The sequence below is a fragment of the Salvia hispanica genome, chromosome 3 (genome assembly GCF_029641045.1).
Source record: "Salvia hispanica isolate PSC_SH4W2 chromosome 3, Shi_PSC_v1, whole genome shotgun sequence".
NCBI classification, from domain to species: Eukaryota; Viridiplantae; Streptophyta; class Magnoliopsida; order Lamiales; family Lamiaceae; genus Salvia; species Salvia hispanica.
The window spans coordinates 229,344-244,958 of NC_142694.1; the positions used below are offsets into that span (position 1 = coordinate 229,344).

At 35.9% G+C, this 15,615-nt stretch overlaps 2 protein-coding genes across 3 annotated transcripts; both read left to right on the top strand.

The window, feature by feature from the left end:
• The first annotated feature begins 2,873 nt into the window (after positions 1-2,873).
• LOC125211143 (homeobox protein BEL1 homolog) lies at positions 2,874-5,210 on the top strand. Its single transcript, XM_048110847.2, has 5 exons — positions 2,874-3,081; positions 3,192-3,748; positions 3,825-4,192; positions 4,266-4,326; positions 4,475-5,210. Exons 2-5 carry the CDS (start codon positions 3,278-3,280, stop codon positions 4,943-4,945), a joined length of 1,371 nt encoding a protein of 456 aa, XP_047966804.2. The 5' UTR covers positions 2,874-3,081; positions 3,192-3,277; the 3' UTR covers positions 4,946-5,210.
• A 2,313-nt stretch (positions 5,211-7,523) lies between these two features.
• On the top strand, positions 7,524-14,408 carry LOC125215147 (golgin candidate 6-like). Of its 2 annotated transcripts, none has more exons than XM_048116473.1 (20): positions 7,524-7,577; positions 7,726-7,813; positions 7,976-8,031; positions 8,573-8,700; positions 8,796-8,848; positions 9,022-9,168; positions 9,252-9,325; positions 9,409-9,478; positions 9,620-9,673; positions 9,766-9,861; positions 10,432-10,482; positions 10,596-10,682; positions 10,799-10,912; positions 11,230-11,301; positions 11,800-11,985; positions 12,150-12,253; positions 12,336-12,384; positions 12,593-12,658; positions 12,830-13,594; positions 13,689-14,408. In XM_048116473.1, the coding sequence occupies exons 2-20, from the start codon at positions 7,790-7,792 to the stop codon at positions 14,247-14,249; spliced, it is 2,757 nt and encodes a 918-aa protein (XP_047972430.1). In that variant the 5' UTR covers positions 7,524-7,577; positions 7,726-7,789; the 3' UTR covers positions 14,250-14,408. The 2 variants fall into 2 exon arrangements, with proteins under 2 accessions (XP_047972430.1, XP_047972431.1); XM_048116474.2 differs by having other exon boundaries at positions 7,560-7,577; positions 7,657-7,813.
• Positions 14,409-15,615: the final 1,207 nt, after the last annotated feature.

A 15,615-nucleotide genomic window follows, 5' to 3' on the forward strand; every position in this document is an offset into this window, starting at 1 on the left:
CATGTTGTATATTGTTATTTCAAACAAAAATGTATTCGATAATAGATGATATATATGAGAGGCCCCCCAAGTGTGTGTTTTTTCTTTCCATATTATGAAAGTTATTTTTGGGGTTTAATAAAGACAGAGACCTCTAACCAACCTCAAAATTGCAAACAAACTTTGTATTTTGTCTTTGTTGATTGTTCGATATTCATCGCTTTCAAATATATATTGCTTTCGAGTTTCTGTAATTGCTGGCACCTGCAATAGACGTTTAAGAAAGTAAGAGAACATAATTCTAAATCCATTTATAAGTAAGATCTTGCTTACTTCTAAGACCTCCAATACGATCTCCTCATCATTGAACACACATTTTAATTATGATATAGAGAAAGTTATGACATTTCTACGAAAACTACAAGATGGATCGTATTTGTTTTATGTTCTTAAGTTCATGATGATGATGATGACGACGAGGATGGGTTTATTTGAGACCCGAAACGATCTCATTTGCTTCCAAAGTGATCTATTAATAAAATGCTCAAAGCCAAGATGGAGTGGCAAGCAAGAAAGTTCCACACATAAGAAAAGAAAAGCCAAAATCGAAAACAATCAACAAGCACACATAGAGTTTTTCCTACGAACTTTTAAATTGGTAAATAATAGTGTCACAAACTGTACCCGAGTTTATTATTTCCCACCAGTTAATAAATTTTGGCTATATCAATGGATTTAAGAAAATTTTGAAGGGTGAGCTTCAAGAAAAACTATACTCAAAAATTGAAAAACTTGAAGCTCTCGAAGTTGTTGTCAAGAAATTACGAAAAAAAATCACGAAAAAAAATCCACATCATGATATTATTTGCCGAATTTTTTTCGCTCGTGGAAAATGACAAACTAAGGTAAAGTTCAAGATATTTTTTGTAAAAGTTCAAGATATTAGAGGCCAATATACGCTGAATGATTGAATACACAAAAACTCTAGTGTACATATTCTTCTTTATCGAATCACCCCATTCCTCCTCCATTATATTGCCACCCTCTTCTCCTTCATATTCCTCCGTCGTCTCCCCCCTTCTTTAAGCTCACTGATTCAATCAATAAAATATTTGTAATATGGTCGAACCAGGAGAGAAAAAAGGCCTAGAATGTTTATTTTTATTTTGGTAATGTAAATGAAACATAAATAGCTAATTATAATCAATATATAGTCCTTTCAAAATATAGTAGTACTACATGATTACATAAATAATTAAAATATAATTTAATGTGAAAATTAATATAGCGACTCATTTATAGTGAAGATCAATGGATTAAATTATTTCCTAATTAATAGAGTAAGAATAATTCATACTATGATTTTAGTAAAGTCAATGAGTTTATTTGACGGCCAACCGTTAAAATTCCTAATCACAGTTTGTTATTACGTTCATGGTATCACTATCATATACTATGTTTTAAAATGCAAAATTGTATCATCGCACTTACTAAATTTAATGTGATTAATTTAAACTGACACCAACGACCTAGCTATTTTAAATATAATATACAAGGTCGTCTATAAAAACTTTATAGACTAGGTACTTTATGTAACTTATTGATTCATATTATTCAATATTTTTTTCTGAAAATATCTTCTCTATATATAGTAAATAAACAATGGCATAGTTAATCTTATCTTCATCACATACCTAAATTAATAAATTAATTTATGATAGTTTAGTCAATTAATAAATTAAGGATTCATTATTATTTTGGGTCTATATAGTTGTAGAAATAATTTGATAAAAATTGTTTAATTTTTTGTTATAAGTTGCAAATACCTATACAGCTTTATTTAGTGCCCGAAAATATATCCCACATATTTATCACTCATAACAATTTAAAGAGTCATTTTATGATAAATAATTGACAGTGTTGCTGCTAATAACTCTCAAACCAACCACACACATTCATTAAATTAAATGAAGTCCAAATGTAAACGAAATGACACGATAGATGAAGAACGATTTCATGGGACAAAACTATACTACAACATGTGAATTTCTTAATTTTGGAAAAGAAAAAAAAAATATTTTGTGGAAATTAGAAAAGATGCTGGTCCCATTAAAATGAGATGTAGGGAAAAAAATAAAAAGAAGAAAAGATTGGTGGAGGGCTTTAATAGGTTGGTTTGCAATTAGAATTAGTTGGAAAATTTGGACCACCTCATCTCTTCACCTCCACAGAGATTAATCTAGGGAACATTTTCCACAACACATAATTGGTAGACTGGTAGTAACTAATTCACTGTTGTATTGAGTTCAGACCAGCCCCTGAAAAAGCCTGCGCTCAAGCTCCAGTTATGACAGCCTTCATTTTGAAATAGAGAATCTAATATTTGTTCTCTTCTAAGTTCTAACCTTAAGATTTTCAAAAAATCTTTCATGTCTCATTTAGCACACAAGAAACACATCATGTGATGGTGGATTTAATTTGTACTAGGTGAAGGACCATGTTGTATTGGGATTAGTATGAGTAGAGCTATTTGGAAGTAATGATGAGGCCATGATTATTGGCTAATTGGTTATTAATTAGAGGATTAAAGAATTGTCGTTGTAATCAATATTGTAATTGGTGGGATTGTGAAATAATTGAGGGGGCCATGGGGTGGGATATCTAGGAAACCTATTTTGTACGCATGTGGTGTAGTTATATATGTAACACTTTGCATTGACCCAATTCTTCTTTTATAGAGGTGGAAATGATCAAATGATGAATGTGGGTTGCAGGTCATGATCAAAAGCCTATTTGCTCTTTTTTTTTTTTTATATATATATATATATATATATATATATATATATATATATATATATATATCTCGAGATAAATAGAGAAAGAGAACACACTATCTTCCTTACTAGGCTTGGTTTTTAAGAAAAAATACTAGTAAAAGAATCCCTATTTGTTCTTTCTCTCTCTCTCTCTCCCACCAAATATCTATCCCTCCTTTCCTTTTTACACCATCCCCAACCTACATAACCCTAGTAACTCTCTCTCTCTCTCTCTCTCTCAAGAAAGTGATGCACCAAATAAGCAATAAACATTGAAACTTTTGAGGTTAGAGGGTCACGCACACACAAAAAGGGGTTTGGTTGATTAAATAATTGATACACCTTCCCTTTTGATTTGTTTGTTTATTGATGGGATTCCATCTTTCCTTGATTCAGTTTTTCAGTCCAAGAATCATGATGATCCAACAAGAAGAAAGATAGATATATAAAAAGCACACACACACACACACACAGAGTTGGGGATGGCTGGCACAAGTTGTGAGGAGAAGCTCTTCTCCTCCGCCGCAAACCACCAAAACATCCTAGTGTTGGAGGACATGTACAGCCTAAACGAAACCCTGATGATATCGCCGGACGATCCATGCGTTTTCTCATGCGAAGGGAACGAGAGGCCCAGCCAAGGCCTCTCTCTCTCCCTCAGCTCCTCCAACCCTTCCAGCATCGGCCTGCAGGCGTTTGAGCTCAGATTCGGGCCGTCCAGCTCCCGATCGATCAATTTTGAGCAGCCTTACTCACATCCTGTCAACAAATCCAAGTATCTAATCCCCGCACAAGAGCTTCTCTCTGAATTCTGCAATCTCGCAATCAATCAGCACCAGATCAAGCCGCCCAAGACCGACAACGATGAAAAGAAGCCCCCGCCCCCGCCCTTCTCCCTCGACCTCCTCGAGCTGCACACAAGGAAAACCAAACTCCTCCAAATGTTGGACGAGGTAACTAACTAATTTTCCTAATTTCATTTTTTTTTCATTTACATATTAATAGTAATATTAATAATTTAAACCTTAGGTGGACAGAAGGTACAAACACTACTGCGATAAGATGAAGTGCGTGACGTCGTCGTTCGAGGCGGCAGCCGGGGGTGGAGCGGCCGCGCCATACTCGACTCTGGCGTCGAAAGCGATGTCGAGGCATTTCAGAAGCCTGAGAGATGGGATCGTGAAGGAGATAAAGGCGACGAAGAGAGGCATGGGGGAGAAGGAGGGGGTGAAGGGGGGGACTCCGCGGCTTCGGGTGCTGGACCAGATGCTGAGGCAGCAGAAGGCTCTGCAGCAGATGAGCATGGTCGAGAACCATCCCTGGCGGCCCCAGCGCGGCCTCCCCGAGCGATCCGTCTCCGTCCTCCGAGCCTGGCTCTTTGAACACTTCCTCCACCCGTGCGTATTTATTTATCTATTTTTTTTTTCCATTGATTTTTATGTTGTTTGTAATGAATTAACCTTTGTGTAGGTATCCTACCGATGTGGATAAACACATTCTAGCCCGCCAAACGGGCCTCTCCAGAAGCCAGGCAAGTCCCTTTCAACCTCCCTTTTTCTAATTCCATTTAATTTATACAATCAAGGTGGTGTCATATCTAATCTATACATATGAGTATTAATTAGTTCATTAATTAGAGATTAGTATTTTATAGCACCAATCTTTTGTCATTTTTGTAGGTTTCTAATTGGTTCATCAATGCTAGAGTGAGGCTTTGGAAGCCCATGGTGGAGGAAATGTACTTGGAAGAACTCAAAGAGAAAGACACTCCGGATCAGAAGCCGAGCCACGATAAGCTCGTGCGGATGGATTCCGAGTGTCTCTCTTCTATCATCAATAACAGCAACAGCAACAGCAACAACGACGACAAAGAAAAGAGTAAAACTCTCCTCCAAAATGAGCAGCACCATTTCGGTGCGATGGAGCTCAATTTCTCGTCGTACGCAGGCGGTGGCGGTGGAGGCGGTGTTTCGCTTACTCTAGGGCTGCAGCAGCGCGGCGGAGTCGGTCTAGCGTTTTACCCTAGGGATGATCAAATGGAGGAGTGCCAAACGGCGCCGTTTTCGCTGTTGGATGGTGAGAATCAGAGCTTCCAATACCGGAGTTTGATGGGAGCGCAGGCGCAGCTGCTTCATGATTTAGCTGGTTGAAAAATACTAAAGGAATATTGGGAAAATGGATTGTCGGTGGATGGAGAGGAGGTTTTTTGAAGGCTGATGGTGATGGAGAAACTTATATACATGTGGTATACTACATAAAAATTACTTGGACAGGAAAGATTTATATGCAATTTGGTGTTAGGTATACAATTCGGATATGTCCTTATACATATATGTATAGCTAGTGTGATTTGCACTTCTTTTCTTCCCCAACTGCAACAATTTTTACTTTCCATCAAAACCTAATTTTGTCTCTTTTGATTTGTTATCATGATTTTAATTTTCTTGTTCAAAAGTGTACGTAGTGAATGTTTGCAATCATACTATTTACTTGGCTTACTAGGCCAATGACATATCCAGATGGGATCGGGGGTCACTTGGCCCGTAAGAACCTAAAAGCCCCATTAAATTCAATTTTTGAGCAGTTGCTGATCCTCAATTCTTCCGAGTTCGGGTACGCTTTCGTTCTTTACGTGTTATACTATTTTATATTTTGTTGAAGTGTGCATGTACCGAGTGCATCTTGCAATCATATATTACTACTATTTACAAGGCTTAATAGGCTAATGACGTATCTAAGTGGGGTCGGCCAACCAAACGCAAGCCCATGAGGATCTCAAAACTCCATTAATTTATGCTTTTTGTGTCCACTTCTGTTCTTCGTCTGCCATCCATTGCCAGTGACGGTTGTCGCACCATCTTTACATTCCAAAGAAATGAGCAAGCTCAATTCGCTCTATCAATCTTGTTTCATGTTGAAGTGCAATGATTCACAAGGTTCATTCTTATCCGGATTCATATGTATCAACAAAGTGTACACAATGAAGAAATATCATGTCAAGATGGAAAAGCTATAACAAGTCTGGTAGAATTTTGTCACTCAAAACAATAGAAGCATTAAAACCCCATCAAAACTTTAAATTTAAACATTCTATTTCACTCAAAACACATCGATAGGAGAAGCTAACTGACAACTGCTTGTGTGGCTATGAGATTAATCAAGGTCCAATTTTGTTGGGGCACATAAAGATATTTCTTGTTTTATGCTACAAAGACTTAGACATATATACATAAGTCACCAAACGAAGTCTGTTAGAGCTTCAACTCAAGATTAAGACTTCCCATCAATATATCATCATCACTATCGTATTTCATGCTTTGTGGTCCTTCCATATTAAAAGATGACAATTTTTCATTGGTCATGAAAAATAATTTGGGTTGCCCTTTTGATAATCAACGAAAGTGCTGCCTATTGCTACCACTTTTTCCAAGCCAAAGTGCCTTCTCTTATAATCTATTTTTCTCCAAAGTTATTACACCATATATGTACAAGGAGGTTGGGATAAAATATAAAAAATAGTCAATTCTGTCCTACTATCATTTTAGGCATGAGACATAATAGAAAGGTAAATATATATTCGTTAAACGATTTGACAAAATTGAATATATACCCTCCTTCTTTTAACTTAATTTCAACTTAAAAATATTATATGGTTTTCACTTCACGTTACCATCAACATATGATGGTAATTGGTAAACTAAACATGAGAGTATGAAAAATCATTCTACTATGATAATACTACTATAACTTTAATCACGTGCAAGATTTATACTTAACTAGCTATTACAAATTGACATAAGTAAAAAAAAAAGGGAGGCGGTAAAGCTCAATGTTTATAATTAGAGGAGACGAGCATTAATTAGTTGTATTATATTGTTGAGTCACTGCCCCACCCATAATAAATAAATAATGGTAGTATTAATTATAGAGATAATCACGACCCTAATAATAAGTAAAAAAAAATTCAACCAAAGCATTAAAATTTGAAATTAAAACAAAATAAATGTAAAAGATATGTGAAGTGGGATAAAAAAATGGAATCTCATCATGAATAAAATCTCTATTAGTACAAAATAACGCAATATGATATTCGTTACTTCATAACTCCATTATTTACATGAGAAACCCCTTTCCAACATTTTTTTCATCATTCATTTATTATGTTGTATGGCAATTTGGACACTGACAAACATATGTCCCAATTCTAGTTCTACACCCCAGCATAGGCCATATACACACATCTATTTGTTTACAATAATTTAGTATGGGAAAAAAAAACTTATATTTGAAATTTAAAATAATTAGTAATAGAGTTTCATTATGGGCCGGGTAATGCCCACTTGGAACCCACTCACACCACTTGCCTTGGACCAATCTTCCCCACTTCATTAATTTAGTCAAAATTATGGGCTACCACTCTAGCTAACTAAGTCAAATTATTTAAAAAATATGAGGAAAATTTATTATTATATCCCTAAAAATTTAAATTTTTCATAATTTTAGTCAATGCATATAAATCACCATTACTTTAATTCCACATAATTTTACTTTTCTTTGATTGATTAATGTAAGTAGGAGACTTTCCTATTGCATGAAGTCCAAGAAAATTTCCATTCTATTTGTTGAAAATGAAAGTAAATGATTTGGGCCAAAGCCCAACAAATATATCTAAAATCCGGCCCAAAGCCCAACAAATATATCTAAAATCCGGCCCGTAAAATATTAGATGCATTCTCTCTCTTCTCCCATTTCACTCTGTTCTCGATTCCTTTCATTGCAGAGGTAACATAATTGCTAATTACAATAGTTTTTAATTAGGGTTTATTCAAATTCTTAGGTTTATGGCGTATTCTGTGTTTAGGATCGGCGTAATGCCAACTGAGGCCCACGAATTCTAGATTTTGATGTCTGACTTTTGATTGTGGATTAGTTAACCTTGTGATCGCTGCACTTTCTATGCATTGTGGAAATTGAAGAGTTTTGGTTGTATCAGAATGGATTTTGTATCGAAATACCAGGTACCCTCAATTTAATCACTTTTTGCTAAAATTTGCTGTTTGCAGCTCAATTTAATATGGTGTCATTGATTTGGGAGATTTGCTGCTAGCAATTGGCAATGTTTGTCTACATGTACTTGGTTGTGAGCTAACATGCAAACTATTCAAATGGTTTTTATGCAGGGCGTTGTTGGCCGTGTTTTCGGAAATGAAAATTCGGGCTCGAGTGAAGATGATAGGTAATTGATCAAGTTCAGTTGAAGTTTACAATTGTGTTATTGCACCTCAATGAGCAAATTGGCGATGCTTGACTGTATTTGTGTATGAATAATGGTCCATGTAGGAGAATGAGCATGTTGACTAAATTTAAATTTGAATGCACATCTTTTTGGAGCTTGTACTGCATCGACATGGAAGTGAGAGACTGTTTACTATATTTAAACCAGAATGCAGTTCCTATTCTTGGTGCTCGTCATACTGAACAATCATTGATATTTGGAGGCTTGCATGCATATGAAGGAGCTTCATATCTCTCTCTTTTTTTTTATTGGAGTGATATTCAACCCAATTGACTTTACTGTTTAAGGTTTTAGCAAAAATTGTAGGAGTATGTGTATATTAGGAAATCAGAAAGTTTTATACACCCTCTGTTATTACAGTTATTTCAAAATATTTTATTTTGGAATAAAATCTTACCCAAATTTTATAGTAATATTATTGTGATGAAATTTATTAATTTTGAAAAAAATTTATGTCTGTTCTTAAATTGATGTGTATCAGTTATGTTGAGCGCTTGCTGGATCGCATTAGCAATGGTGTCCTGGCTGATGACAAGAGGAATGCGCTGACTGAGCTTCAGGCTGTTGTAGCTGAAAGTAATGATGCACAGTTAGCCTTTGGAGCAATGGGTCGGTTTTCTTCGTAATGAAATTGCTGCTGATTCTACTTTATTTCATTCATGAAATATGATTTCATATCTTCCGTCTGCTGAATTGTTTTGCAGGGTTTCCCATACTATTGAATGTCTTAAAGGAGGGGCGTGAAGATGTAGAAATGGTTTGAGGCCTTCACTGTCTTATATTTATAAAACTCTTTTTCATATATTTGCTTGTTCATTTGGAAGATGATGCCATTTTAGTTGCTTCTAGTTAGTAGCTTGTATCTGAGAATGTCCCTTCTCAGTTATCCCCAATGAGCTTTTGTTTTTACGATGAAAATTTTCTATGAAGGTTCGTGGAGCGCTGGAAACTCTTGTGAGTGCCTTAAGTCCAATTGAATTTGGAAAAAAGTCAAAGAATGGGGTTCAACCAGCTCTAATGAACAGTGATTTGCTTTCAAGAGAAGTGGAAAATATTTCACTTCTTTTGAGCTTGCTGGTACGAACTTTGCATTAATTGTCATCGAATTCCTTGAGTTTGGCTTATGTCTGTATATGATTTGCTAATTAGTGCCTCTGCAGTCTGAGGAGGATTTCTACATTCGGTATTATACATTGCAATTGTTGACAGCACTTCTCACAAATTCTCCAAATCGGTATGACTAATATCATTTTCGTCTAATACTGTACATCCTTCTTAACAAAAACCAAGTACATATGTTTTTGGATCTGCTTACAGGCTCCAAGAATCTATTTTAACAATTCCGCGTGGTATAACAAGGCTCATGGATATGCTCATGGATCGTGAGGTATCTTACTGATACTTAATCGGGTTCAATTTGTTCCCCTCTTTCCTATTGCTGTAAACCAATATTTGCACATATGTTTCCCTTTTCATTATTCTTTTTCCTCATTTCTAATTCTTTTTTTTTGTTTATTATTTGGTTTAGGTCATAAGAAATGAGGCATTATTACTTCTCACATACTTGACTCGGGAAGCTGAGGTGATTGTTCCCTCCAAAAGCCATTGTTAAATGCGAATCTCTTGTGTTGTATTATCTGTTTCTCATGGTTTATCATGTTCATTATCATTCAGGAAATCCAGAAAATTGTGGTCTTTGAAGGTGCTTTGGAGAAGATCTTTGGCATTATAAAAGAGGAAGGGGGCTCTGAAGGTGGTGTTGTTGTACAGGTGTTTAAATACCTAGTGTGCAATTTTATAACAATTTTCTCGTGGTTTGTCTAAATAAGTTTAAACACTGTATTCTTCTTGATTGGTTGTTGACAATATAGCCATCCATGTTTACTACGAAACGTACTGAATATAACTCATCTTGATTGGTCATTGGTTGTTGGTTTAGTAAAGCTTCCACTTACAGCCACAGTGGCAAATATTAAGCTGAAAAACACCCAAACCAATCTGTCTAATGGGATTTGGTCCCCTGTGCCTACCAACAATGATTGGGCATGATAATCATGCATTCTTCCTTCTTGTGAACTAAACCTATATCCAACTTGTTATTAACTTTTTGCCTGTTCCTGTTTACCACAATTCAAGCAGATGATATTATCGTCTTCTTAAATCTGATCTATTTATCTGTTTCCAACGTCTTTGTTAATTTTCCTGCATTTCGGTATCTTTAAATGTATGCTTTTAATTGTCATTACAAACATTATATTCTGTAGAGAGTGTTTTCTGGTCGGCTGTGCATTCAGTTTTCTAATAGTATCATTAATCTTTCTTCCTTGGTGCTGTAAACAGGACTGTCTGGAACTGTTGAACAATCTTCTTCGATTTAATTCTTCAAATCAGGTTTCTATGCTCTTTTCTTTTTCCTTTTCTTTTTTGATTCTCATAATTTTGATAATTCACAATATGTTGTGGATGCTCTGAACTTCTTATAAGGTGATTGGTAAGTGGTGTAGGTATTGCTTAGGGAGACACTGGGCTTTGATTCTCTCATGTCGATTCTGAAGCTCAGAGGAAGCACCTACAAATTCACCCAGCAGAAGGTTGAACAGTATTTTTGTTTTGCTCTTAATGCAATCTTAAGTCTGTTAAATTAGAGTTTGTTTCCATGCATTGAGTGCTAACTTTTTCCCTGTGTTAATTAACTGATTGCCAGTAGACTATAAATCTACTCAGCTTGTTGGACACAGTCAATTTGCTTCTGCATGGTGGTCAACAGACTGATCCAGGAAAAGACTCCAATAGTTTGGCAAATAAAACAGTTTTGGTTCAGGTTCGTTTTTAGCTCTTAAACTTCTCTCAGCTGTAAACTAATACTCCCTCCGTCCCAAAAGAATATGCACTTTGGGTTCGGCACGAGTTTTAATACAAAATTGGTACAAAGTATGAGAGAGGTAGAGAGAAAAGAGTTTCCAAAATTAGAAACTAGAAAGTGAATATTCTTGTGCGACAGACTAAAAAGGAAAGAGTGCATATTCTTGTGGGACCGAGGGAGTAATTATGATCTTGGTGTATTCCTTAAAAGAATTATGGTGTCAGTACTCAGTAGAGGATAATATAACATTTCTATTGTTTTACTCGTCATTGCAGAAAAATATGCTGAGCCATCTATTAATGCTGGGAGTTGAGAGCCAATGGGCTCCTGTTGCTGTCCGTTGTATGGTGAGATAGCTGTTCCGATCTTGTTATTTTTGTTTAATCTCTATATTGTTGTTCACTCTAATAATTATTCACCACTGTGGAGATTAATTGTACCTTTTTTTACCTAAGAGACTTATCTTCCATTTAAGGATCACAAATATATTTGTAATATGATTGAGCATTGATCTTATGCAAACACTTCACTTCTAAGGCATTCAAAGGTAGTAAGTTATTACATCCGAATCGGTAATTTGAGCAAGACTACTCTAGGCCAATTTGTAAGATATTACTGTACCAAGAAATAACTCAAACAAGCAGTTTTTGTTCTCTCTGCTATTCTTTTTCCTTAATGAGCTAAGTTCAAGAAAGCTCACTATTTGAAGCTGATGTGTTTTCTCCATTTTTTCATACTGTATTAGAGATTGTATTAGTTCTGGTCTATAAGTCCATGTAATTCTATCTGGTCAAGGGAGCTTTATGGAGTTTTCCGATGTTCACTTTTTATTCTCAAATTAACAGGCACTTCAGTGTATTGGTGATCTGGTTGTCAATCATCCTCAGAACCGTGACGCTCTTGCAAATAAAGCACTTGGGGAGGAGCATCATGTTGAGCCAGCCTTAAATTCTCTCCTTAGAATTATTTTGCGAACTTCTAGCTCACAAGAGTTCATTGCGGCAGACTATGTTTTCAAGAGCTTTTGTGAGGTTTGTGAATTATTCTGATATTGGAGGAAACATCTCTGATTATGATCAAATAGGAAAAATGTATGCTCTACGGTTTATGAGCCTATTTGTTTTTATGCTTTTTCTGTTTTTGGTTCTGAACTGTGATTCTCTATTTATTCTCTTGAGGTTCTATATTGTATCAGAAAAATCCCGATGGTCAAACTATGTTGGCTTCGACTTTGATTCCTCAACCACACTCATTGATAAATGCAGAGTTCGAGGAAGATGTAAACATGTCATTTGGAAGGTAATATATATCTTTTCAGTCTTTTTGGAAGTCCCCCCTTCAAAACATTGATTAATTGTTCTGAAAGTTCTTTTTCTTGTAGTATGCTACTGCATGGGCTGATACTGAGTGAAAGTGATGGTGATCTTGAGGTATGTTGTGCATTTCACATGATATTTAGACATGTCCAAAATCCAAATGAGCTGTTTCTATTTCTTCCAGGTTATTTGTTGTTTTCACATTGCGAATTTTACTGTTCTCATATTCGGAGATTGTGATAGCTTATTTGACTAATATGTTCAAGACGTTCCTCCTTTCTTGTGCTGGGAGTAAGTTAATTTTTCTCTTTATTTTGTGTAGACTTGCTGCAGAGCTGCTGGTGTCCTATCTCATATTCTGAAGGATAACATTCAGTGCAAGGAGAGGGTAAATGTTTTTTTTCTTCTTATTATTCATATTCTTGTAACTACTTTTCCAACATCGGCGGAGTTATCTTCAAATTTGAAGATTCTCTTTTGGTGTTGCATTTCTTATGGAGTTAAAACTTAAAGTCGCCCACGTACCTCTTCTCATAGTATGATGTAAAAGCTGCTGCAGGTTCTTAAAATTGAACTTGAAGCGCCTACACTGACGTTGGGAGGTCCAGAGCCTTTACTGCACCGTATGACTAAGTACCTGGCACTTGCTTCTTCTATGAGTAAAGATGGAAAAGGCAGCCTAACAGAGACTACATATCTTCAGCCAATTATTTTAAAGCTACTAATTCTTTGGCTCTTTGAATGTCCGAGTGCTGTACAGTCCTTCCTTGAAGCACGCCCTCACCTCACATACTTGCTAGAGTTGATTTCTAGTGAAACTGCGACTGTATGTGTAAAGGGATTGGCTGCTGTACTCTTAGGAGTGTGCATAGTCTGTCATAAAAGTGCTGATGGCGGACAGGATGCTTTTGGTATCATTGATGCTATTAGCCAAAAAGTTGGACTTACCTCTTACCTTCTTAAGTTTGATGAAATGCAGAAGAGCCCACTTTTTACTTCTGAAAAGCCTGCTCTTTCCCGTAAACCATTGACCCGGTCTATTGGTGCTAGCATGTCTGACATTGAAGAGGTCTATGACGATGAAAATACTGATCAGAGGAATGGGGATCATCCTATCCTTCGGATGGTGATTGAACCTCAGTTTGTTGACTTTCTTAAGGGGTTAGAAGTGAAAATTAGAGAACAAATTGTAGAAATTTATAGTCGTCCGAAGAGCCAGGTAGCGGTGGTCCCGTCTTACCTAGAACAGCAGAGTGGAGAAATTGACAAGGAGTATATCAAACGACTGAAGGACTTTGTGGAGAAGCAATGCCGTGAGATACAGGTACTTCTGTTGTAGCTTATCTGTATATATTGAAGAACAATGGTTCCACTCCCAGTCTTTAATGTCTAGTGTTGGCTGTTTGTTCGTTTGAAAGGACCTTTTGAGTCGGAATGCTACTCTTGCTGAGGACCTCTCAAAGACTGGCGGGAGTGGTTCATCATCCCAGCTCGAACATAGGATTAGCAGTGGATCAGACAGAATCCTGGTTGAGACTCTCCGTAGGGATCTACATGAGACTTCCCAACGGTTGGAAGCCCTCAAAGCAGAAAAGGAGAGAATCGAAGCCGAGTCTTCAGAGCACCAACACTCAGCATCTAAACTTGAATCTGATCTAAAGAGCTTGTCCGATGCATACAATAGCATTGAACAGGCCAACTTTCAGCTAGAACGTGAAATAAAAGCATTAAAGAGTGGTGGGGCTGTAGCTGCTCCTGACATTGAGGAAATAAAGGCAGAAGCAAGGGAAGTCGCTCAAAGGGAGAGTGAGGCTGAGTTAAACGACCTGCTCGTGTGTCTTGGGCAAGAACAGAGCAAAGTGGAGAAGCTCAGTGCAAAGCTAGCAGAGCTGGGAGAGGATGTTGATAGTTTGCTCGATGGTATCGGAGACGATGTTGGAATGCAGGGAGAAGAAGAAGATGACGACGAACAAGATTGAGGTGTCGATTTCTACATCTTTTACTGAACTTTTTGGATTTTTACCAGTTGTCATGCTTGCACATTGCTTAGTAATTAAATGTACATTACGGAGTAATATTTTTGTCATATTTATCTCCATAAAACTCAACACCAAAATGCCAAGCCATTGTTTGTTTTACTTTTTGGAAATTTGTTTTCATTATGTTCGACTTTCAATATGTTTTTAGCTTTGTTTCTGCCATCCATTTGTTCTTTCCACAACTTTTGAAAGCAATATAGAATATGCATGTAGTTCAACTAAAGAGTGGGTTCATGTGAAGGTGTACTAGTACTTTTTTCTAATATTTAAATTTGAGCACAGATCATAAGAACTATTTAACCAACTACACTAACTAGTGATGAATTGAGTCATGATGTTGGGTTCAATAATTATAATAATATTTATAAATTTATGGAGTAGAAGAATTAAATATTCGAACCCCACCTAAGAAACTGTAGCCCGTGAGGCCGTGAATGGACCAAAACTATTATTAGTGGAGGGAATATAGTCACGGGAAATAACATGTCAGTGACACTTTTTTTTTCCTTAGGATTTAATTTTATAAAGTATTTGGTCTCTTGCATTTACTTGTTTAAAAACTTATTTTGCCAAATACTACTGTAAATTTTCAAATACCTTATAAAATATAGTACTATTAAGAAGATTATAAACTGAACCACACACCCTAAAAACTGATTATTTGTATGTGGATACTACTTGATTTATAAATCATTATATATTTATTTAACTTAAGCGTGAAAGAATGGTTTGAAAAGTACTACTAGTACATGTTTGCACTACATGCTAAGAGATGAGGATGCGTATTTTCGTGAATGAATTGAGGAAGATTTTTATTTTGCGTAGCATTTTCAATAAACATAAATCATTTTTCAACTTTTGCAATTCCATATTTATTCTTAAAATAGTTAAATTGCAGATATTTGTATAATGGAAAACTTTTAAGATATTATGATTTATTTTTCGAAATGTATTTTACAAAGAAGTTAATAACAGAATATAATATATGCAATAATATTATGAAAAAGGAAACAAGAGACATATACTAAAAGATCCGATCGACAAGATGGAATCCCTCTTTTTAAGTGGTTGAATTTATTGTGACACTAGTGTTGTCTGCAAAATTGCAAAAACTTACAAAAGAACACTCCCAAAATCCCCCCCAAAAAAATAAACACTGGAAATTTTAAAATGGCACCAATTTTGGGTAGTGGAGATTTATGAGGCCATTACTTGGAGCCATGATTCATCAACCACTTAAAAATGTCTAAAATGGTAAGAACAAAGAATATATCAGAGTGCTTTAGTAAAACTGTCTATTTGTAAA

Coding starts and splice junctions, on each gene's coding strand:
- LOC125211143 (XM_048110847.2), top strand. CDS start 3,278: ATGGCTGGCACAAGTTGTGAGGAGAAGCTCTTCTCCTCCGCCGCAAAC. Junction 4,193..4,265: donor TTTGAACACTTCCTCCACCC/GTGCGTATTTAT, acceptor ACCTTTGTGTAG/GTATCCTACCGATGTGGATA. Junction 4,327..4,474: donor CGGGCCTCTCCAGAAGCCAG/GCAAGTCCCTTT, acceptor TCATTTTTGTAG/GTTTCTAATTGGTTCATCAA.
- LOC125215147 (XM_048116473.1), top strand. CDS start 7,790: ATGGATTTTGTATCGAAATACCAG. Junction 7,814..7,975: donor ATTTTGTATCGAAATACCAG/GTACCCTCAATT, acceptor GTTTTTATGCAG/GGCGTTGTTGGCCGTGTTTT. Junction 10,913..11,229: donor ATAAAACAGTTTTGGTTCAG/GTTCGTTTTTAG, acceptor TCGTCATTGCAG/AAAAATATGCTGAGCCATCT.